This window comes from Python bivittatus, unplaced genomic scaffold (assembly GCF_059951505.1).
Source record: "Python bivittatus isolate LINGU-HERP-01145 unplaced genomic scaffold, Pbiv_v1 ctg000350_np1212, whole genome shotgun sequence".
NCBI lineage: Eukaryota > Metazoa > Chordata > Lepidosauria > Squamata > Pythonidae > Python > Python bivittatus.
In genome coordinates this window covers 13,035,648-13,058,547 of record NW_028277074.1, presented here as the reverse complement: position 1 = coordinate 13,058,547, position 22,900 = coordinate 13,035,648, and the positions used below count along the sequence as shown (strand labels likewise).

Sequence of the window (22,900 nt, the reverse complement as noted above, 5' to 3'; positions counted from 1 at the left end):
TGTGTCAGTTTTTCTTCATGTAATGGTTAAAACATACAATTTAGAGACCAGAGTGCCTAATTTTTTGCATGAACTATGTAAGTCCTTCAATACATTCATATATGCTTGCACATCTATAAGGACCCACAACTTCAAAATATTCTAGTTTTTAATTAATAAAAGCCTATCTAAAAGACATTCTGGTGATATTTCAATGTATTTGCAATATTGCATGTAATAGGTGGTGGTTATTCACACACCCTCTTTCCATTTTATTGGTTATTATAAAAAGATATGCAAATCCTCAAGTGGTAATGAGAAGTGTTGAAAGTAAATGTCCAAGTTACTTCTGTATCATAAGACGTCAAGACTAGCTGATGAGTAAAATGTAGCCCACCAGAACCAGGATCTGCACTTCACTGATTTTATTGTTGTTCTTGTATCACTCCTTGATGTGCAAACACATATGTATTACTATTTTCTTGAAGTCCTATTGTTAGAAACTATGTGTATGGCCACTGGATGTCACTCTTGTTCCAGTGAAAAGACTTGAAGCATGTCTTCACCACTAAATATAAGCCAACAGTTGCTCAACGTATCTCAGCCAATATATTTTTAGAATGAGACATATTTGCTATATGGGAACAATCATGGAAAATAAGATGTGATCTAAATGCATATCAGTTATAGAATTATTGAAAAGAATTCAAAGGGCAATTTGTGAAGCATTGTCATGAACAAAACACCCCCTCCTCAAAGTGTTGAGGTAGCTTCAAAATCGTACACTACCTCCATTCAGAGCTTTCCCATGGTGTGTATTCAAAGACAATACTTCTATTTGGCCTGTCACTTAAGTTTTATATTGTATGTTACCATGCCTGCAGTCACAACCTGGAAACCTTCTGGAGGACACAGCTAATTCAGAATTTCAACGCAAGGCAATTCAGTTACACCAATGCATTCTATAAAGCAAGCTTTTTGGATTCTTTGCAGAATCTTAATATCTGTTTGCAAGCAGAGAAAAAATGTGAAAGAAAACATAAGAATGTACAATTATGTGTAGTTCAAAACCTAAGGATTTTTGTATGCTTCTCTAGGCCTTTTGGGCCATTAGCTATTCAGAGGTGAAACCAAGAACAACTACAGAATTTTGCTAATCATTTTGTGATCATAAAACAAAATGCTTCATCCTGTTACAGCTTTAATTGTTCCATTTATAGGCATATGCTTGTTATTTCTAAATGTCCATTAAGACTGTATTTAAGAACTGGAACTGAAAGACAAATGTCCTAATGGTGCAGTAGCTGGAAGAAAGTGAACGGGTTCAGTGGGAGTCACTAGTCATACAGTTTTCATGGAAATAGGCACAGATCCTACCAAACAAGCTCAAAAGCCTTGTGCAGGGGCATAACCCATGGGTGAATTATTAGAGTCTATGAAGTGCTTTGCGGTGGCCTTTTTGTACTTTTGAAGTTTAAAGCTTTAGTTTTTACTTTTAAAGCCTACAGTTTGGGATTCTTGTCTATATATGCACTGAAAGCCATTTGCTTACTAACTTCTCAGGTTAAAACCGGTGGTGGATGGCCAGTAACAGGTCTTTTCAGTAATGTTTCATGAAAGATTTTCTTTTATGAACACTGTTTCATGAAAGATTTTCTTTGGGACTATGGGACATAACTTTTAATATGCATGGGGTTTATTAAAGCCAGCAGTTAAGACAATTATAGACTTTATGACTTTATAGTGTTAGAATGGTTATCCCGGATTTTAATGTATTTATCATCTGGAGGTTGAGTCATGACAACTGGACTTTTCTTTTGGTTTGATACTTTTTGCTGCTTGTCCAGGCAGCTTCTTCAACTGGACAAGCAGCTTTGCTGGACAAGCAGCGAAACGTATCAAACCAAAGAAAAGAAGTCCAGTTGCCATGACTCAACCTCCAGAAAATTGCACCTAGATCACCGAGAATCACTGGTGTTTTTGATACATGCTCCAGCTTTAAAATTGTTTTCATTATTTCATGCACAAAGGGTGGGGATTTTGATAAGCTGATTTCAACCCACCTAGAGAAACTCCCCCTTTCTGTGGAATGGTTACTTGAAGCCACCCAGTGCACTGAAACTAGTTTTCTGATTCAGTATATAGAATAGGTTGTTCAGATTTCACTGGAAGTTTTCTAATCTCAAAGTAGATTGATAGAATATTTGAGATAAGGTTGAAATAGCTTTCCTCATGCTTGCAATGGTTTGAAATTGATTGTGCACTTCCACATTCTGGGCCTGTGGGACCCTATTTCCTCTTGACAGGACAGGGAAAGCAATCCAACTCATCAGCTGTTGCTTCAAGGCTTTTTAAGTGGCACTTCTAGGGATTTTGCCAATCTACAGTGGTACCTCAGTTCATGAACTTAATTCGTTCCGCGACTCTGGTCATGACCCGAATTGGTCGCGACCCGAATCAAATTTTCCCATAAGGTTCAATGTAATTACGGTTAATCCGTTCTGAACCATGGTTTTTTTTTTTAAACCACAAAAATATGACACAAAGTATGGTACGAAGAGAGAGAACGCTAACCTTGGTCAACGCGACTTCTGGCGTGGAGGACAGGAAGGCGGGTGGGGAGGCGGTTATTGCTTGGAGGGAGAGTCCCCCTCCCTACAGGAAGCCACGACCACGTGTCACGGGAGGGAAAATGGCCGCGGATCCTGTTCGTCACCCGATCCGGCATTCGCGAACTGAAGCAAAATTTTGCGAACGAAGCTGTTCGTGACCCGAATTGGTCATGAACAGAAGCGCTCGTGACCCGAGGTACCACTGTATTTCTTCCTGAGAAGTGGTGTGTGAAGGAAGCTGTTGGAAAATATGGTCTTCCAAATGTTTTGAAGCTACACCTCTGTGCCAGGGTGAGCTTCTCTGATGGGTTGAGATGATTCAATGGTTTCAATGTTAAAGTATTTTTTTTACCTGTGGACCCAAATTAGGCTCAGTGTCATAGACCCTGAGAAACTTCTTGCCATATTATAACAGCTGAATATAGGCACATCTAACTTTAAACATTTAAAATGGAAAAAGCATTAAATAATGGAGCAGGAGGTTGTTGGGTATTCTTGGAGTTGTTTCTGTATAGTATGGACTTGTGAAACTGTATCTAGGGGGAATCTGTAGTTCGAGATTTAGCAGGACCAAGCTGGACCCCTGAGTAATCTGCTGAGTGAAGTAGCTGGTGGAAAGGATTGCAGTTTTCAGACAACAGACTAGAGGTCGGTGAAGACAGTTTGACAAAGGCGATGAAATCCAAGAAGCCCAGGAAAGTTACTTTTCCATTTTCTGGCTCTCTTCCATAGGATAGAAACAATGCCAGCAGTGAAAGTCAGAAAGAAGCTGCGTGAGGGAGGGAGGGAAGGAGTGAAACAGATAAAGACACTGTAGAACGTTCCATTTGAAATGATCTGCATAGAACTTTTATGTATAGCTTGTTAAGCTAAGGCCATTGCATATATTAAATATTGCTATAAATAGAGAACTGTGTCTGCATATCTAGAAAGTTCCTGTCTCTTCTTCCCATTCTATCCTCCAATAACCTCTAATAACTTTTTCTAGTTTACTTATCTGGTGGGAAAGGTGAGGAATGGTAAAACTAAGAGTCCAAGTACATATTGTGTTCTGAAAAGTAGTAACTCAAGACAGTAGGATGTCAGTAACTGAAGCTTTGGTCTTTACCTATTAGTATCATTTGGTTGCAAAGGCGGCGGCTAAGGAACAGTTAATCTTACTTTCATTATTGGGTGGTTTATTTATAACAAAAAGGCTCTCATTTCAAAAGAAAGAGAAAACTTAGGGAATTGTAATTGAATATTTTAATAATTGTCCTTTCATTATCTTTATGTTATTATATTTATTATAGTAAGATTTTTTAAAATATTTGTGAGATTGACTACATATAGTCTTTCCTTATGAATATATTAATTCCAACTGTTTCTAAAAGAAAGGGTGATAGTGGGACAACACAGACTTTGCACAAAGGTGCCAGCTTTCATCCAAAGTATTTTCAGATAGGTCTAGTGGGGGTGGAGGGTGGGGAACCTGCTAGAAATCCAGAAGACCTGCTGTCACAATGAACACATCCCTTAACTAGAGAGCCCAATGTTCTAAATCCACACAAGATAACTTTTTAATGTAAGGGTCATATCACTTTCACTCAGAAATGGCCAGTTTCCTTTGAGCTTCAAATAATAGCCATACTTGTTTCTACTTTAAGATTGCCAAGTATTATTTTCCATGATCAACTGAAAGTGAGATTAAACAGTTCCCCTCAGCACAACATACTACTACAGGCAGTCCTTGCTTAGCGACCACAATTGGGACCAGCAATTCTGTTGCTAAGCGGTAAATCATGTGACTGCGACAGGTTTATGACCTCACTTTCCCTTCGGTTGTTAAGTGAAGTGTCATGGTCATTAAGTGAAACATCATGTGACCACAACTTATAATTTTATTCTGCCTTCTATGCTTTTACCTCTGCCTTCTATTAACTCTGCTTGTCACAAGTCAGTTGTAAAGCACAGAAATGGCGATCACATGACTGAACAATGCTGTGAAAGTCATAAATGCGAGGACTGATTGCAAGGTTATTTTCTTTTATACCATCATAACCGCTAAACCGACTGTATACATATGTATTATCCAAGATTGTTCACCCCTATAACCAAGATTGGTAAAACCTAGGCAGTAAAGGCTCTTTCCAATAGTCAAGAAATTGTTTTACTCTATATAAAGAAACAGGATCTTCCACAGAAACAAAACAGAAAATAATGGATAATTAATATAATCTAATAAAGGACAACTCAGGTTATTATTCAGTAATCTTACACTTGCGAAACAAAAGCAAATAGGAAGAATTATTTAATTCAAAAGTAGAACACCAGCAAAATGCCTCAGTATCACTTTTACTGTCCATTAAAATGGATTTTTGCATTTTAAATTTTAAGAAATCACAACAGATGGGGATGGGGAACAACAGAGCAGTAAAGAAAATATTTTGGTTCAGTTTGTCTATCATGCAATTTTTTTAAATAGATATTTAACAAATAAAGCACTGGTAATTCCAGAAGAAAAGTCAAATGTCGAGATAACATTGTGCCTAATTTTTTTAAAAAATCTATTTTTATCCTCTTCTATGAAGAACTTGTTACTGATGACTTGAATTAGCATAGCAATAATACATTTCTGAAACAGAACTACAAAACTGCAAGTACAAAATAGTATAAAGGATCTAAAGAACTCCAGATCTAGGACTTTATCTTAAGTCACATGATATAAGCAAGCTTATGAAAAGTAAGCAGGTCAATTTCTTGATTTATCTTGATAAAGTTATATGCTGCCTTGGGCTCCATTATGGAGAGAAGGCAGGGTGTAGATAAAATAAATTTCTGCATACTGCTACGTTTATTTCCATGGAAAGACAGATTATTCAGCTATACAGAATGATCCTGCGTCTTATTCATTAGACCTATACAATCTCTTTTACATTTTATTGATTTTATGTAATTTCCCTTTGTATATCACCCAGAATGGAGTAATTTACAAAGGTATATATAATATTTTGCTGATTTATTATAATATACCTTTCTCTTCATATTATCAAATCCCTAAAAATCTTGGAATTTAATACATATTTGATAAAATAAAATTGACACCTAGAAATTAAACAAGTTATCAGCAAAAATGAAGAAAGCATGATCATGCATATTCAGATGTTTCCATTCCTCAAAGTAGAAGTTACCATGTTGTTGTCTTGGACAGATATACATTGTCAAAACACTTCTGCATTGCTCCTTATAAAAGAGAGATGTTTAGTGTTGGCTTGCTTATTGACTTAACATTGAAAATATTAATGTTTAGGTGGTTACTGAAGCATTTTCAATTTGTTTCATTTGCATGTATTTGATAATAACACATTCAATGCAGAAAATATTTGCAAAGGGGTCTTGAGACTCTCTCCAGTATTTTCTTACTGGAAAATATAAAAAATGTTATCTCTTGACAACATAAATCAATCTAAATTAAAGCAATACACTGCTTTTTTCTGTTAGTGTTATTTAATGTAAATAAGCATTTCTTTGTACAGGAAAAATTGGCAACAATTGCAGTTATGCATGTTGTGCAATTTAAAGTCTTAAATTATGACTGATAATAGAAAAGTGTTTTTTTCAGCTATACTGATATTTGCAAATTCAAATCTTAAAAATCTCCATCAATTTCTGTTTTTCTAGTAAGTCAGCCATATATTTCTAGCAACAGATGAGAAATAATGTAAATTACCTTTAAATGCAAATTTCCTCATAATTCTACACAAAGGACACAGAAGCTACATTATGGAAAACTGGAATAATTCCTATTGCCCTTCTTCTGCCTTGAGTCTGCTGTCAAAGTTGCAATCTGGATTCTTTGTGAAATGGGTATTCTTCTAATTTAAGGAACTGAGAACACGTCTCCTGCAAAATCTCTGTGATACAGATAAGCTAGGTAGGCAGGTAGGAGCACTACCAGAGTCATCTATTAGCTTACACAGCTACCTGGTTCTGGAAATGGCAGCCAAATGACACCACCAGAGAATTACACCTTGATAGGCTCAGGGCAATGGAGTCCAAAGGCCTGAAACTTTCAGCATGCTAAGTATTCAATATATAATTTAAATACCAACAATTCTCCAAGGATCATATGCCTGCCTGCACTCCATATCATATCAATTATGCTATATATCATATATAAAATAGAGGTGTATAATTCACAAATATACCTTTCTTATTAAAAAAAATATAATTCATTTGCAACCAAAGTAGCCATAAATAAAACCTTTTTATTCTTTGATGTAATTTACAAGCTACCAGGTACCATGTATTTTACACTGGTCACTTTAAAATTGATGTAGTCACAGAATAGCCCAGACCGAACAGAAAACTGTTCATGAAGTAAAGGTTCTTAAGTTAAATGTAAAATAATACTGTAACAGGTAAGTGGCAAAAAAGCAGGTTTGCCAAAATAAATCAGACTTGTAATGTTGCACGAATTCTGGCTGACTAGGAACTGAATACCATGCGATTCTCAGCAATATTGCCTGCAGTCTGGCTAATATCTGTAAAGTCCTCTTTCTTTTCTTACAGTTATTAAAATGAAAGAGTTAAAAACTATAGCAGCAACAAGCGAATCCTGTGACAGGAAGGCAAGGGTTAAAGAATAAAAAAACAGTTTATACAGTGTGCTTAAGGAAGGTCTTCAGAGTTTATCTTCCATCAGCTGGAGTTCGACTGAGTGACAACATGATTCGGGCAAAACGCTCACACAGTTCATGGGTGGAATAAGAAGGTACTTTTGGTGAGTCATTGAAGCCTTTAATTTCTGTAGAACAATCCAGCAATTTTGGCAGAAAATCCGTCAATTTTTCTTGTAAGTTAGCTGTAAAGACAAAGATGTATGCATTTATCCTTTATCTTGCAAGTATTTTGTATTTCTGAGTAGTCTGCAAATAGTTTTTGGAACGTGGACAGTATTTTTTACTCTGTTTTCACTGCTATCATCAAGAAACAAGCAAAACACTTTATGAAACCTCTGACTGATGACTGATTCTAGCTGTAGTTATAAAGCTGCTTTCCTATGGGCACCTCTGGGATGAAGAGAATTATGCATTATAATGCAGAATAATGAATAAGAACATATTTCTTATCACTTTCTAGTATCAGCTGGTCCACTGAAACTGATAGATCATTCAATGGACTAGCTCATATGACAACCTAGCATGAAATACTTAACAGTAATACACAGTGTCTATGTATTACTATACATACTTTGTATACTGTATATACAAATGTAAATAATATGATTTTATGATTAACACACTAAATGTACAGTAATGAGCAGTGTTCCGCTTTATGGTCAATCTGATAGATTGTGCCTGTCAATGGCAAAATGTGTTAATAATTGCACTGCTTTCACCGTAACAGCCCAATTTCTGTCCCCATTTCCCATACAGTAACTTTAATGATACATCCAAATCCTCAACTTCAATTCAAGATATTTTGCTTTGCACTTCAACTGATATGTGCAAATCCAGGAAATGCAATTTATTCAGGCTAGTTATAAATCATTTCATTACTATATATCTAAAAAAATCATTTCATTACTACGTCTAAAAAAAATCTAGAAATAACTTACGCTCCATTTCTTGTCCAAGATATGAACACCACCTGTTCCTCATATCTTCCACAGCAACAATATCCTTTTCCTCTGTTTCATCCACCAGCAACAATGGTAGACAAGGAACAATAAGCTCATTCATAATTTCCAGGCCCTTATTTACTTGTTGATCATCTCCAGATTCAAATTGTGCAGCAGCACACTCATTTAATTTCTTCATGCAACATTAAAAAAAAACAAACAAACCACAAAACAGTAAATATTCACACTACTTCCAGAGAGATTCAGTTTTCAACTAGATTTTTCTCCACGCAAAGTTAGAAGGTATAGATATAAAAACTTCAGAATAGTTTTTATAACTAAGTAGCAACCCCATTGTAACAAAGAATGCAATGATCTCCTAAAATAATTTATGTAATCCCCATCCCTATGAATAAAACTGTTCGAACATGCTCTAACTAAATTCCCTCTTCCATAAAACTTCTGGCTCTGCTGGTTTGTCTTTATCTTCCATTATTTAATGGAAGCAGTGATCTATTGGAAACTAGCTCAATATCTATCAGGTACAAGAAGAGGCAGAAGGAATACTCAAATAACTCAAGTTAGTGGGGGAATTTAAACAATGGCACTTGGGCTATTGCAAGCAGCCCTGAAATGTGTTGAGGTAGAACAACTGTCAGGTCTGCCTCGCTATGTTTGGCCAATAGCAACAAGACTGCAAATGTCATACCACTGTAACATTCTTATTCTTGATACAGATTGCTTCAATTTACTATCACTGATGATGATGACAGTAACAACAAGAAGCTGAAAACTCTGAAAACTGATTTAATCAAGGCATTTAGCATGAATAGGCAAAATTTCAGAATTTATATTGGGATTTAGAGGTAGATCTTAAGGTAACTTTCAATAGATTTTGAAAAATGTCTAATCTCAAATTTTCAATCTAATCTCAATACCAACAGCTCAAAAGAACTTCTTCACTTCCCATAAAAATAAGAATTAATTCTTATTTTAATTTTAATTTCTTATTCTTAAATTAATTCTGCCCACTGAAAAGGTTGCTGGAACACAGTAAGAAGATGACAAGCTTATTTTTGATACTGAAAAATATTTCTAGAACATTGCCTCAGAAGCACTCTTGTTCCTTTGTGCAAACAGCAAGAAGATCACTTATTGAGAACTCTAAACAAACATTCATAGAATTGTGATATATGTGCATAACAGATCTTACTTGACTCTGCTTTGAAAGGGGAACTTGGCATATTAATAAAAAACAAACTAAACTCCAAAAGCCTAAAGTCTGCTCAATTCTCTCATATTAATATGGTACAAGGCTGGCATTAAACCATTTAAATGGTTTGACATAAATTATTGAGAATTTTTTTAAAACTGTTTATGATTTTATTAATAAAACAAAACATTCTGCATTACTGAAATCATGGCAATCTCAAGTAAGAATTTTACTTACTAGCAAGCATTCTCTTCTGTAATGGGATAACAGTTCTTCATCATGCCCCCTATACAAACCATTTGATGACAGTTCTTTGTTCTTGTGATATGCACATATAAGATATAACAAAGCTTCTTTAAAACTAGAACACAAATTTAAAAAATAAAATATTTTCAAATGTCATCAAAACCATTTTAATAATGATGTATATATTTGGTGTATACCACCAGATAATCAATATTTAGATTTGTATACAAAACATTGGAATAAAGCAATAAGATTGCTTAAATACTCTTCTATAATCAGGATAATTCTTGGCAGCTTACAGTATATACTAAAGTTAGGTTAAAACCAATCATCATCATAATAACAACTGTAACAATAACCACATCCAACCTCTTCATATAAACATCAAGCATGAAAAGCAACAAGAAAACAATATGGCATCAGGTATAAATTTAAGAAAAGGCTCTCTAAAACAATTCAGTTTTTAACATTTTTCAGAAAACCTGCAAGGAGGGCCCAGCCTGATTGCTGCTGGAAGGCTGTCACAGAGATACTGATGCTACACAGAAAAGCAGCACCTTCTAGCTTCAGTTCCCTGAACTTCTAAAAAATAAGGATTATATGTAGTTTCTCCCTATCTGTTCTAAAAGGTTGGTCCAATACTGTTCGGAGAAGACTTCTAGGTATCCAGTTACCAAAACATAACGGGCTTGTAAATTGATATCAGCACCTAAAATTGTTCTTGGAAACCAACCAATAACCAGTGTAGGGCTCATAGAAACAGTATGATACAGTGGTGCTTAAAAGCTTATGAACCCTTTTGAATTTTCAATATTTCTGCATAAGGATGACCTAAAATGTGTTTTATTTTTTATCATTTTACCATTTTCATGGATGAAAACTGAAGATTAGCCTGTATTGTCACAAGCTTCTCTATCCTTTTACAGATTAATTTATCTCTTGATCTGGTTTTGTTCCAAATATAAAGCAATTTCTTTCATAAGCATTTCATGTACTCTTAAAAACAAAAATAGTTTTTGAATTTTTTCAGTTAAAAAAAATCCTCATATTTTAAGAAAACAAAAAAGGAAAAGAAGAAAAAGCATTTCTTGGTCACTGATAATAGAAGAAAACAAAGTTTGCAAGCTCTGATACTACTGCTCACGTATATCCTCATCCTTCTATAAAAAGGTGTATAACTGATACACTGTGTCTACAATATTGTAGTGAAGAAAATAACTGGAGAATTTTGTACAATATACTATATACTATATAATTTTGTACTATTATGTTTCAATCTAGCAATCTTTTCTTTCTTTTTTTTTTAGAATAGAGAATAGCTTAAGTATATTATATATTTTTTTAAAAATAAAAAGTTTGTGGATTCTCTTACTTCCTTTTTTGGAAAAATTCCAATCCCACCATGAGATATATCGTCGTATCTCTGAAATTTCTGTACTCTTGGTGCCACCACTGCACAGAAATTAGAAAGAAAGAAAGAAAGAAAGAAAGAAAGAAAGAAAGAAAGAAAGAAAGAAAGAAAGAAAGAAAGAAAGAAAGATTAAATTCACAATTAAATTCACAATTGCTCTCCTTTTGTATCACTTATTTAATATAGATCTACAAAATCTTTATAGCCATTCACATCAATGAGAAAATGTCTTATAACCAATAGTTTTTTTTAAGTACAACACACTTTACTGATTTGGATTTTCATCTGTTTTTTCCACTCCTGTTTAACAGATAAATCTGACTGCAAGCAAGTTTGTAACAGCCACTAGTTTTCTGAAAATGTCCAACAACTGATTATAAAATAATTGTAGCTGTATTGGGGAGTTTGCCTTTTCTGCAGGATTTTAAAATACAACTTTTTGTTACAATTTACTAAACAAGTTTCAAAACAGAATCCTAACCTCATAATCTTCCATATTGACTTCATCTGGCTTTATCATCTGAATTTTGGCTTGAGCCACTTTCATTATATTACGGCACCTTAGGGAGTAAAACAAAATGCATTAATGAAGATCATATTACCAATGCTTCAGAGCAACAAGCATGAGAGTAACATTATTCCAGGAAATAATTGATAGCTTTGGTGTCAAGATAGCCCTGATATTCCCTACATTTATTTTAAAATAAGGTCAAATTGATTTTGCACCACTTCAAGGCTTCAGATGGAAAACTGCATAAAGTTGGTGTTTATTTTGGAGGGCAGGGGGGGATTCAAGTCAGCTTGACTTCTGGCAGCTATACAGACAAGTCCACACAATTTTCCGGCAAAAATATTGGGAGTGGTTTACCACTGCCTTCTTCCTACGGCTGAGAGAGAATGAAAAACCAAATTTACCCAATTGTTTTTTTGTGTCTAGCGCAGGACTAAAAGTTACAGTCTTCTAACTTCCAGCCCAATGCATTTAACCACTACACTAAACTGTCTCTCTTAAGATAAATTAATGTCCTTTTTCTTGTAAAAACATGCATTGTAGAAAAAGAAGTCATATTTCAATGTTGATTTTTCATGTCTGTTTTAGTACAAGGCTAGGTTAGGAACTGGCTGTTTAGACATTTATTTGGCAACTTTGAATTAAAGATGACTGTTTTTCAGTAATGCTGACATTGTAACCTATATTAAAATATTAACTGAAAGTACTGCTCTAAAGTCAGCAATGTTTCAGACAAACATCTCTTTTTTTCCCCTTCTATAGTGGGAATGAAGTGTCCTTGTTTTATTTCTTTTAAAAAATGACACATTTTTTAGAGAAATAAAACATTTAAAATATACAACTGGGTATAAAATCCTAGGCTTGGACATGATTACCTGTTTGGTAATCCTCCAGACCTTGTAATTATATATAAGAGATGCACAAACATTCAGGTTGTATTTGATTTTCACTGTCTCCAAAATTGCTTGATTCTGTACTATTTTATTTTCTATATCATCAGTCTTAATTTTTATCCTTTGATTTCCCCTACATGTGTGTAATTATTCATTTTTATTATCTATCCCTCATTTAGGAACCTTCATTCTACAGTGTTTTTCTATATAAACACAACTTATAAAATATTTCAGTCACCAATGAGCAAATAAACAACACACACTTTTCTCTGCTTGATTTAGAAAAGATAACTCTAATTAAAAATGCAACAGCCTACTTTTTTGTTAAGTTAGAAGTTATAGAGGGGGGAGAGAAATATTCAAATAAAATATATTAATAATACTCTTTATTGCACTAACATTTAGTATAACAAGCAATGTGATCAAGAGGAACTTAGTGCCACTGGTGTTTAAGAACCAGTACTAGATTTTCCCTCTAGAAGGCAATCCACATTCATCTGAGAAAACCTGCCACAGAACACTGTGGAAGACATTTAGGTTCCCATGGATGTAAGAAACCTAAGGATCATATTGAGAAAGAGGAAAAATGTCAGAGTGTGGATGATTCTCTACTGAAAGGACCAAGGCAGCTTTGTGCAGTCCCAATAAGAGACTGCAACATGTGTGTAGTCTTCCAGGTACCCATATGCAGGGCATGATGGAGAGGTGACCAACTATATTTGGTACCACTAGGTACCACTAACAACTATATTTTCTCTTAATTCACATGGGGACTAATGGCACAGCCAGAAAAGATGTAAGAAAAGAATACAAGTAGTCTCCAGTAACTGTAGAAACTCTGTCAGAAAGGCCAAAACTCGGAATGAGCTGAGGCTTGAGAGAGAGATAAAAGACAACTACAAAAGGATCATTTTGATAGATAAGAAACAACAACAAAAGCCAAAGATTGTTTAAATCTGTTACAAGAAGAAAATGGTGAACTACTAATGGATGATGTGAAAAGGCAAAACATCTCAACTTCTATTTTGTGTCTGCCTTCTCTCAGAAGATAAATGGAACTCTACGTGCCACCATTATACTACTGAAGGAAGGGGAGCACTTCTACTTAAGAAAACAAGAAGGAAAAAGAGAATTTAGCTAATCCAAACAAATGGCAGTCCCTCTAGATTACATCCTAGAATACTAAGGAACTAGCAGAAGTGATTGCAGAACCACTTTTGTTACTCTTTGAGAATTCCTGGAGATTGGTGTGGTCCAAGAAGACTGGGTGAGCAAGTATCACACCCATCTTCAAAAAGAGGAGAAGGAAGAGGATACAGGAAACTGCAGACCTGTCAACTTGATGCCTATTCTGGGTAAGGTCTTCAAACAAATTATTAAACAGTATGTTTATGAGCATCTGGATAGGAATGCTACAATTAATAAGAGCCAGATGGAACTGTACTGAACAAACCATGCCAGACTAACCTTACCTCTTTCTGTGATAGCGTTATTAGATTTGTATATCAGAGGAATGTCACAGATATTGTGTACCTGGATCTCAACAAAACCTTCAATGGAGTGCCTCATGATAGTCTTAATATAACGGTAGAATTTGTGGTGACATAATACTGCTGTTAGATGGACAACTTAGTTGGCTGAATGACCACACCTAAAGAGTTCTCCTTAACAGCTCTGCTTCAGCTTGAAGGAAAACATCATAGGATTCTGTGATGGCATCTCTGCTGTTCAGCATTTTTATCAATTAGCCATGAGGGAATAAATAAAATCTGCATATGATCCAAAGCTGGGGTGGTGGCTAATACATAGATGAAAGAGAAATGTATAGGTAGAATTTAACAGGGAAAATATAAAGTTCTGCACCTTGGCAGAAGAAATATAAGGTACAAGTATAGGATGGGGAAACCTGGCTTGGCAGTGGTGCAGATGAAAGGAATTTGGGTATCTTTGATGACAAGTTACATACCAGCCAGCAGTGTGATATAGCTGCTAAAAAGGCAAATGCTATCTTGGGGTGCATTAATAGGAGCATCAACTCCAGAATACAGAAAAGTAATTGTTCCACTGAACTCTGCCCTGGTCAGACCCACCTGAAATATTGTGTACAGGTCTGGGTGGTACAGTTAAAAATGTAGTGACAAATTGGAATGAAATTGGAGAAGGGCTATCAAGATGGTGGGAAGTGTGGAAACCCCATGACAAATGGTTAAAGGATCCTAATATGCTTAACTTAAGATGACTGAAGGGAGATATGGTAGCAATCTTCAAATAACAGAACAGTTGTCACATAGAAGAGAGAGTGAACTTATCTTCTATTGCCCCGGAGGGCAGGACCAGAACCAGTGAGTTCAAACTACTAGAAGGTAGGCTTATGCTAGACTTAAGAAAGGGTTTGCTAAGGGGGGGTATGATTAAGCTACTAAGGTTTGTAAATTTAATACTGTTGCCTCTACCATTATCAGACAAACAAGAGACTGGTGGCAATGTAAACTGAACGAGTAACAAGAAATTAGAACTTAGTAGATACCACACTTATTCCCTTGCCCTCTGTAGCATCTATCCCTTGCCAGGAAGATTCCCTATTACTATTTTATTCAAGAAGAAGCAAGACAAAAAGTAAGTCAGGCATTAACTATATTCAAATGTGGTAATGGAATATAGTCTGGATCACTATGGAAGAGAAAAAAAGTAACTATTTTTACAAAATGTTCTTTATAAAAAAAAGCTGAATCATTTACACCAATGACATTTCAAAATAGTTCTATTCTACTTAAGAATCTTTGTTTAAAATGTTTTGATACAAGGCTGCTTACATAATTACCTTTCGTCAAAACTCAAATTGTGATCTGCAAACTGCTCCAACAATGTTCGCTCAATTATTTTCTTTGGGGCCTGATTCTGGATGAAGTATACAATTGCATGATGCAAACGGTAATCACGCTCAGGAGGCGTGTCTTCTTGGGCCAGTTTGAGCAATCTTGCATATTCAAATTTTATTGCCTAAATACAAAATAATGAACTCATTAGATACTACTGAACTGTCCACTTTCAAAAGTAAAGATTATACCACATTAAAAGATATGGGCCCTATGCAGATTAAAATTATACATAAATATCACAAATAGCAAACAGGTTCAACTGTATGATTGTACATTCTTTAAAGTACAGCTTGATATTTAGCATTTCTTTAGAAATAATGTTTGGGTTGCAAATTTTGTTAAGACTTTTTGTGCTCATCTACAACAAAAATCTCTGTTTCTCAATTTAAATATAAACTTTTTTATTTCTAAGAAAAATGGGAAATATTTTTAAATAGGAAAGCACAATGTCAGACCAATGTTTTGTACTGTATTGTACACTCTTAACCATTAAAACAAATTTACTTCCACATTAGCAGTGGACTATTTATTAAACCCAACAATATTTAATAAATATGCATATGCTAGACTACAACTAACAATTGACAACAAATACAATCTTTATACAGAAGGCATAGAAAAGAACTGAAGTATTTTTTTAAAGAAATAAAAAATGTTCCTAAAAAATAAACAGAATTCAAAAGAATGTATTATCACTGTTTCTTATACAGATCTAAAGCCATATAGAAAGCTAAAAAGTTAAAAAATACTACACACACATAAAAGAAACACAAAGAACGTATCACTGAATCAATATAACTTTTGAAATATGCATGTGGAATCTTATTTGTTTGTTTACGAATGTAGATCAGTTTTAGAACATAAATATTTAGAATAAAATAATGTGATTATTTCTAAGCAGGATTGCTATCTTTTAACTGAAAAATTGAACAATACAGTGTGAAGTAAACGTGTTTTAGATTTATATGGTGGGCTATGAGCAAGTCTCTGGCTATGCTATGCATATAATTGTTTCATCCATCCCTTTGTGCAGTTATGCAAACAGCAATGAATATCTTAATTATCTAGTTTCACATTAAAACTGAACCAGGAAACAACTGTTAACAGCTTAGAACTACACAGGATATAAAGTATCCATTTAATATATTTTGGGTTAAATGTGACCCAGAATTTAGTAAAAGTATACTGTATGTAATAATATAAAATGAAAGTGTGAGTGGAAAAGCAGCAAAATGCTTAAGAAATATTTATCATTATATCATACAGTATCTTCTAACACAGCAGAAATATGCAGATAAAGAACATTTCTTGCATTAGATTCTTAGTTTATAATAGGAATAAATCCATATTTCCTCCCCCCCAAAAAAACGGCCTCCATTATCACTTTATATAGAAATTTAGCTTTTTAGAAGTCATAGAAGTCTTAAGGATTAGGAATCTTTCCTTTTATTAATTTCTTTAGCTATCTCCATACAAATTTATTTATTTAGGTTCCATTATCACAGAAAGAATATAAATTCTGCCATGTTATTAAGACTGTTGAATTAGTTGATCTACTTTACATTTAAAAATTGTGTAAAATGTGTCAAATTAAAAATGTTTTGAATTTGAAAGGCCAAATTTTGAGTTTCGAACAGTTTTGAAACTGGGACCATAACACAAGTGATTCAGGATTAAAACAAAAGTGGTTTATCAGCCATAATGATTGAAACAGCAATATCTGGTTTGGGCTCTAATTCATATATTTTGCACTTTACAAAGATATGTTTTTATGCTTGCTATTGGCAGAAAGAAGAGGATGGAAAGAAGAAAATCTATCAGTTGTTACTTGTGCTAGGACAGGTGTGTAAATCACAATCTAATCCAAGCAATAAAGACTGATATATCTGTTTTTCTATCAGCAGATCTATGTGCCTAGTTTAAAAAAAAAAATCTAGAAAAGAAATGTGAGTGAAAAATTCAGCTGCTGGATTTTAATGTTACAGTAAATTTATTGCAAGAGGCAGGTTTAGGCAATTGTAATAGGAAGCAAGCCTGGGTGTGGTTCTGTTTAGTTTTAAGGACCTTAACTTGATAGCCACTAGCTAATTGCTTTAGCTAGTGAGTAGTGCACTGATACCTATGTAATTTCTGCAATTTTCTGTGCATGGGTTACTGGACAACCACCAAGCCCCTCTTCCTTTCTCATTTAGTAATGCATATGCAACCTACTTTCTTAATGGCTCTGAAGGCTTAAAAATAGTATTAAAATAATTGTATTAAAAACATATTACCTGTTACTTAAACCATTATTATCAGTGCCTAATACCTGAATCTGGGGACCAATTTTTAAGCAGTATCATTTATTCCACTTTGAATCATTACTGAATTTTTACTGAAGTTTCCAGTTTTACGAACCTCAAGGGAAACTAAAAATTGCATTTATAGTTCTAAAAATACGACCAGGTTTGGATGATCAAATTTCAACAAAACACATTTAAATGTGAAACAACTAAAAATTAAAAGAACAAATTAAAGTACAAAAACAGAAAAGGAAAAATTGAAAGTATTGATTGTACCTGAAAGAACCCTGCTTCTGGCCCACACCTGTCATATATATGCGTGGCTTTACCTATAGCCATTATAATACCTTGCATGTTCGGGGTCAGCATAACCTGTCATAGGAGATTCATATATATATATATATGCATATATACTGAGCAATGAAAAATATAAATTCAAGTCAGCATGTGCCTTCATATACTCATGTCATATAGCAACTGCATGCACAAACTGCAGGGACAAATGTTTAGTTTTCTTCAGTGGTTTCAAAATCGCAGGTTCTATCACCTTCATTACCTGATCTAAATTTATGTCTGAATGAACCTCAGGCATTTAAAAAGGTGTTTTAACACTTCACACGCATGCAAATTGGCTTCTAAAAGTAAGTAAAATGGGACTGCCATTTTACTAGGTATCAGGGAGCAATGAGATATAGCACTGCATTCAGAACTACAAACAGATTTTGTTACAAATGGACATTTAAATATTTATTTCTAAAAAATAAGATATCAAAAATGGAACTACTAAATGCCTAAGATGTTCAAGCCTTCCCCAAAATGTCATAAAATAAGCTACAGAATATAATGAGGGCTGTTATATACACATATTCTACATGCATAATAAATCTTTTTTTCCCCTCCCTTTGGAATGTGTGGTTGTTCTATTTATGCACTTCAGATGTGTAGCTGCCTCTCATTTTCTCCTCTCAAGGCTTCCAATGAAAAAACTAACTTCGCATCTGCAATCCAAAGCATCACAGTAGTTTCTGTTTAGGTCATATTTCTGGAATATTTTTATTTATTTGTTGGATGTTTCCCTTGTTTTACTCCAGGAGTGCAAGGTGGCATACCAGACTATCTCCCTTTATTGTATTGCCACATGCACAACCCTCCAAAGGAAGCTCAGCTAAGTGAAAGTAACTGACCTAAAGGTACCCACAGACTTTCCACAGCTGAGTGTAGACATGAATGTGGGTTGCTCCACCCCTAGTCTTTAATCACTGCACTACACTAACTCTACATCACTCTACTAGTAACTATATGAGCTTCCGGGTGAGAACCTATGGTAGGTTAGAAGTCGTGAGTGTCTTCACAAGTGGGAACAGCACCATGGTGAAGACTGGTGGCCAGGTGGCAAGTTCTGGCTGACAAAATTTTCTCCAGAAAAGGAGAGATCAGGAGATTGCCCACTTGTGCTCTGGATAGCTGGTCCTCATGAGGAGACTGCAGGAATTGAATTTCTCACAGTCGACCATGGGTTGAGTGGCTTGGAGGCCAAGGGATCACCACCACCCTCAAAACTGCTATGTAGAGTTTATGGACACCTGACCTGCAAAAGCCTCACTTTCTTAAAGACTTTTGGATACAATTAATGTACAACTTAAGAGAGATCTAAATGGCAGGAAAGAATAATGACACTTGGTGAGTCTCCTTCTTTTTGGAATTAAAAACAGAAAACTATCTTAAAGAATTTTGACTTAAAAGCAAAAAGCTTAATAAGATTATGATTTAAGAAAGTTTTAAACAGATAAAGGGGACAGTAATTTTAGAAAATTCTACCAGTAACTACATGGCAGCCATAGCTGGTGTATGTAAAGACTCCAATATTCATTCTTTTTATCAGGACTGACTATATCTTTTTTGTGGGGTAACTTATTATTTGACAAAGAGGTCACTTTTTTGGCATATTCTACTGTGACTGTTATATCATTTGGAGACATGGGATTGGCCCTTCTTGTATACAGTAACCAAGTATGATTCTTGAAGCCTAGGCTGAACTCTTGATTTCATTTTGGTATCAAAAGCGTCTATGCACTTTTTAGCTTTAGTGAGTAAAGCCTTAACTTTGCATGTGCTATATTTAGCCTTCCTTAGTTCTTTATAGTTTTTATTCTTTGTATCTTAAAAAAATGTAGGTGTGAAATGTTTTGATGATAATAATAATATCCAACTGTGAATTTGTGATTTGTATATTTAAATGTTGTGAGGACACACCTAATTAGCAGGTTTATAGTATCACAAACACAATGTGCAAATTCTAAATTTATATATATGGATGATCTAAGTTTAATTTTATACCATGCAAATAAATGTGCTATTAGAAAAAAAGCAGCAGTGGTTTCTGTTTTGGCCAATTTCAATAAATGAACTCAAGTTAAGTTTGTTAAAAAGCAAAAGCTAGTTAAGCTCTATCATGTGCAAGCATGCCAAAGGCTTATCAGGCACCTATGTACAGCACATGAAAAGTGTAATAGTTTGTGACCAAGTTGAAGGCGATACCTCATCATCATACCCCCCTTCCTCTGACTCAACCATGTAAGTCCCTATATCAGGAATCGTCACCTCTATAACTTTTTGGTTTGGAGCTGTTCCAATTGGGGCACTATGAGAGTTCTGTAGATTAAAAAAAAATAAAAATAAATGAGAACAAAAATCAATTTGATAGCAGATGTATCAAATTATCAGATAAATTGCAATTGCAGTGAGAATATTATCAATCTTACTCTATTTTTATATGTATCCTTAATGTCAACTATTTATTTTTATAAGGGAGTTGTGAATGTCTAAAACATTAAAAAAAAAAATCACAACCAACCAAAAGGCCACACAAAATTTTTGGGGAAAAAATTAATTTTACTTACCAAAGAAGTAGTGGGAAGATTTCATGCATGTGGATTTTAAAGGCAGAGGTGGGTTAAGTTGGTTGGTTGTAGGTTTTGGTCTTTTTTTTTTTTTTAAAGGGTTATGGGTTTATTTCACAGTTGTGTTTCCTTCCTCAAAATGACAAGAAACCATAAGAGACCACAAAAAGTTTGAGAATAACTTGCCTTTGGAAAAGTATACCGAGCCAAAAGACTAAAGGAACTGACATGGCCTTGCTACAGATACTGATGCACTTGAAGTCAAAATCCTATATGTCTAGCTGTTGAAACAGAAAGATGCTATGTTCTTGGATTGATAGTCTTATTTTAAAATAGATGTAAATGCCTAAATGGCAATATAGTAGTTCACTTGAAATTTCCATTTAAAATTGCTTCATATTACAACCAATTTGATACTTTAGAGGAAGTACTGGAGGAAGCTATACTGAAAGGGAAGGTATTCAGGAATTATAGATAAGAACAGATAAAATAACAATGAAATAAAAAATAAATAGGGGTAGCATTATTTAACTAGATTCAGTATCATAGGGAAAGCTTAAATGTATTTTCAAATAAGAAATGATAAAATAATTAAATGAAAATGAATGAAAATGAAAATGTAAATGAATGAAAATCAGCATGGAGTTTTAGTTGACTATATTAATTAATTAATTAATATTAATATTATAAATTATTTATATATTTATATATTTATATATTATTATATAAATAATATTAATATATATTAATAAATATATTAATAAATTAATTAATTAATTTTTATTCTTACTCCTATTATGCTGATACTTTGTAAGATGCTCAGAGCCTAGGCATTCTTAAATGAATACTCTTGAAGGAAGAAAGTTAAGAAACATCTCTGACAGCAAAATTTAATGAAAAAGTTAAAACTGTAACATAAATCCTATGATTTGGCTACTTCAGAAAAATAGTCAATTACACAGAGGTGATTCTATAGAGCATTTTTCCTTCTTATGAGAAAATAAGTTTAATGTTTCTTTTCACTCCTGCGAGGTACTTGTGTCATCTTACTAATGTGCTATATCAAAAAACCTTCTCTCTGGGCCAATTCAATGCCTATACTCAGTGCTTTTGGAGAGAAACCATGGTAAAGTGCCCGATGTTCTTGTGGAGAAACAAAGTTGGTGACGCATATGCTGTTCTACAGTCCCTTTTCTCTAACCTTGGCACAGACCTTGTACCCTCTCCTAATTAATTACCTGGTAGAACCTCCTACTTCTGTTGAACTACAGCTCTGAGATAATGAAGATGGCAAGATTCTTTTCTGTCAGCACTATGTTACTTTGCAGCTGACCAACAGTAAAACTGTTTGTTTCTGGATATAACATCCAAGGACATGATTTTATCATTTATTTTTTTCTTATCTTTGAAATTCATTGACTGGACTAAATTATATCTACTTGTCGGATCTCTTCCCATGAAAATTATTTCACACAAATTATCCCTATACAGCTACAGACAGATGGAAAGATAGCTTTCTCTGTTGGTACATATAATAAAATCATCACTTTTCTAGTTCTTTTCCTATGATCTTAAACAGCAGGAGTAACTTAGTATCAGGTAATGCAACATAAGAATACATTGTAGAACAAATTAACTTCATATTCTTCCTGATTCCTTCACCTATGTGCAAGGACAGGAAATTTAAAACATTTGCTGAAAACATAATTCAAACCAGTTTCAATTTCATCTGACAAAAAGGGCAATTATTTTACACATTAATAAGATACTAGGTCCTGTTCTCATCAGGAAAATTTTGCTAAGGAAACTTACAATTTTTTCTTTGTACATGATGAAGGAAAGCAAAAAATAAGTAACTTCAAGGTTTGCCATAGTGTTTTTAACTTTATGTGACGTAATCAAGCTAATAATAGCTAATCTAAAATAATAATTGTTCAGAAGCTTGTTCAATGGTTTCTAGCAGTCAAGTAGGGAAGGAAACAACTCTCTGATAACAATATGCAGGGGACAGAAAAGATGAATGGAAGCTTTGTTAGGTACAGTGCACTAAAACAGAGCTAGTGATATTTCAGAATGCAAGCAAAAATTAAAGAACATGTATATTAAGGATCTCACCATGTGCATAATAGTTTCAGGATTCTTATCTTCTTGTTCAGTAAATGCTTTTGTGATTGCTCGTATAGAGTCTTCTTTCAACTGTTTTGAGATATCAGCTGTTGAAGGTTGTTCCAAATACTCTGGTTCTTCTCCATGAATAATAAGAAAAAAAGGGAAAAAACATTGTCTTTTTATTATAAATATGTTAGTATGATATCTATTAGGGACTTGACGTAGCTATCAACAAACAGAAATATGCTTGCATGTTCTATTGG

General features: G+C 34.1%; 1 protein-coding gene across 7 annotated transcripts in view; it reads right to left on the bottom strand.

The window, feature by feature from the left end:
• Window positions 1-7,117: 7,117 nt before the first annotated feature.
• USP25 (ubiquitin specific peptidase 25) overlaps window positions 7,118-22,900 on the bottom strand; it is a 74,187-nt gene continuing 58,404 nt past the window's right edge. For 2 of the 7 annotated variants that reach the window (XM_088144590.1, XM_015888819.3), the window contains exons 18-26: window positions 22,644-22,774; window positions 20,167-20,280; window positions 17,905-18,000; window positions 15,289-15,467; window positions 11,545-11,623; window positions 11,025-11,104; window positions 9,644-9,767; window positions 8,191-8,386; window positions 7,118-7,434 (exon numbers count right to left, since the gene is read on the bottom strand). In XM_088144590.1, coding sequence (XP_088000716.1) covers window positions 7,262-7,434; window positions 8,191-8,386; window positions 9,644-9,767; window positions 11,025-11,104; window positions 11,545-11,623; window positions 15,289-15,467; window positions 17,905-18,000; window positions 20,167-20,280; window positions 22,644-22,774 — 1,172 coding nt within the window. In that variant the 3' untranslated portion in view covers window positions 7,118-7,261. The remainder of the gene's footprint in view (window positions 7,435-8,190; window positions 8,387-9,643; window positions 9,768-11,024; window positions 11,105-11,544; window positions 11,624-15,288; window positions 15,468-17,904; window positions 18,001-20,166; window positions 20,281-22,643; window positions 22,775-22,900) is intronic. The other 5 variants (XM_015888821.3, XM_088144591.1, XM_088144592.1 and 2 more) reach the window with 5 other exon arrangements.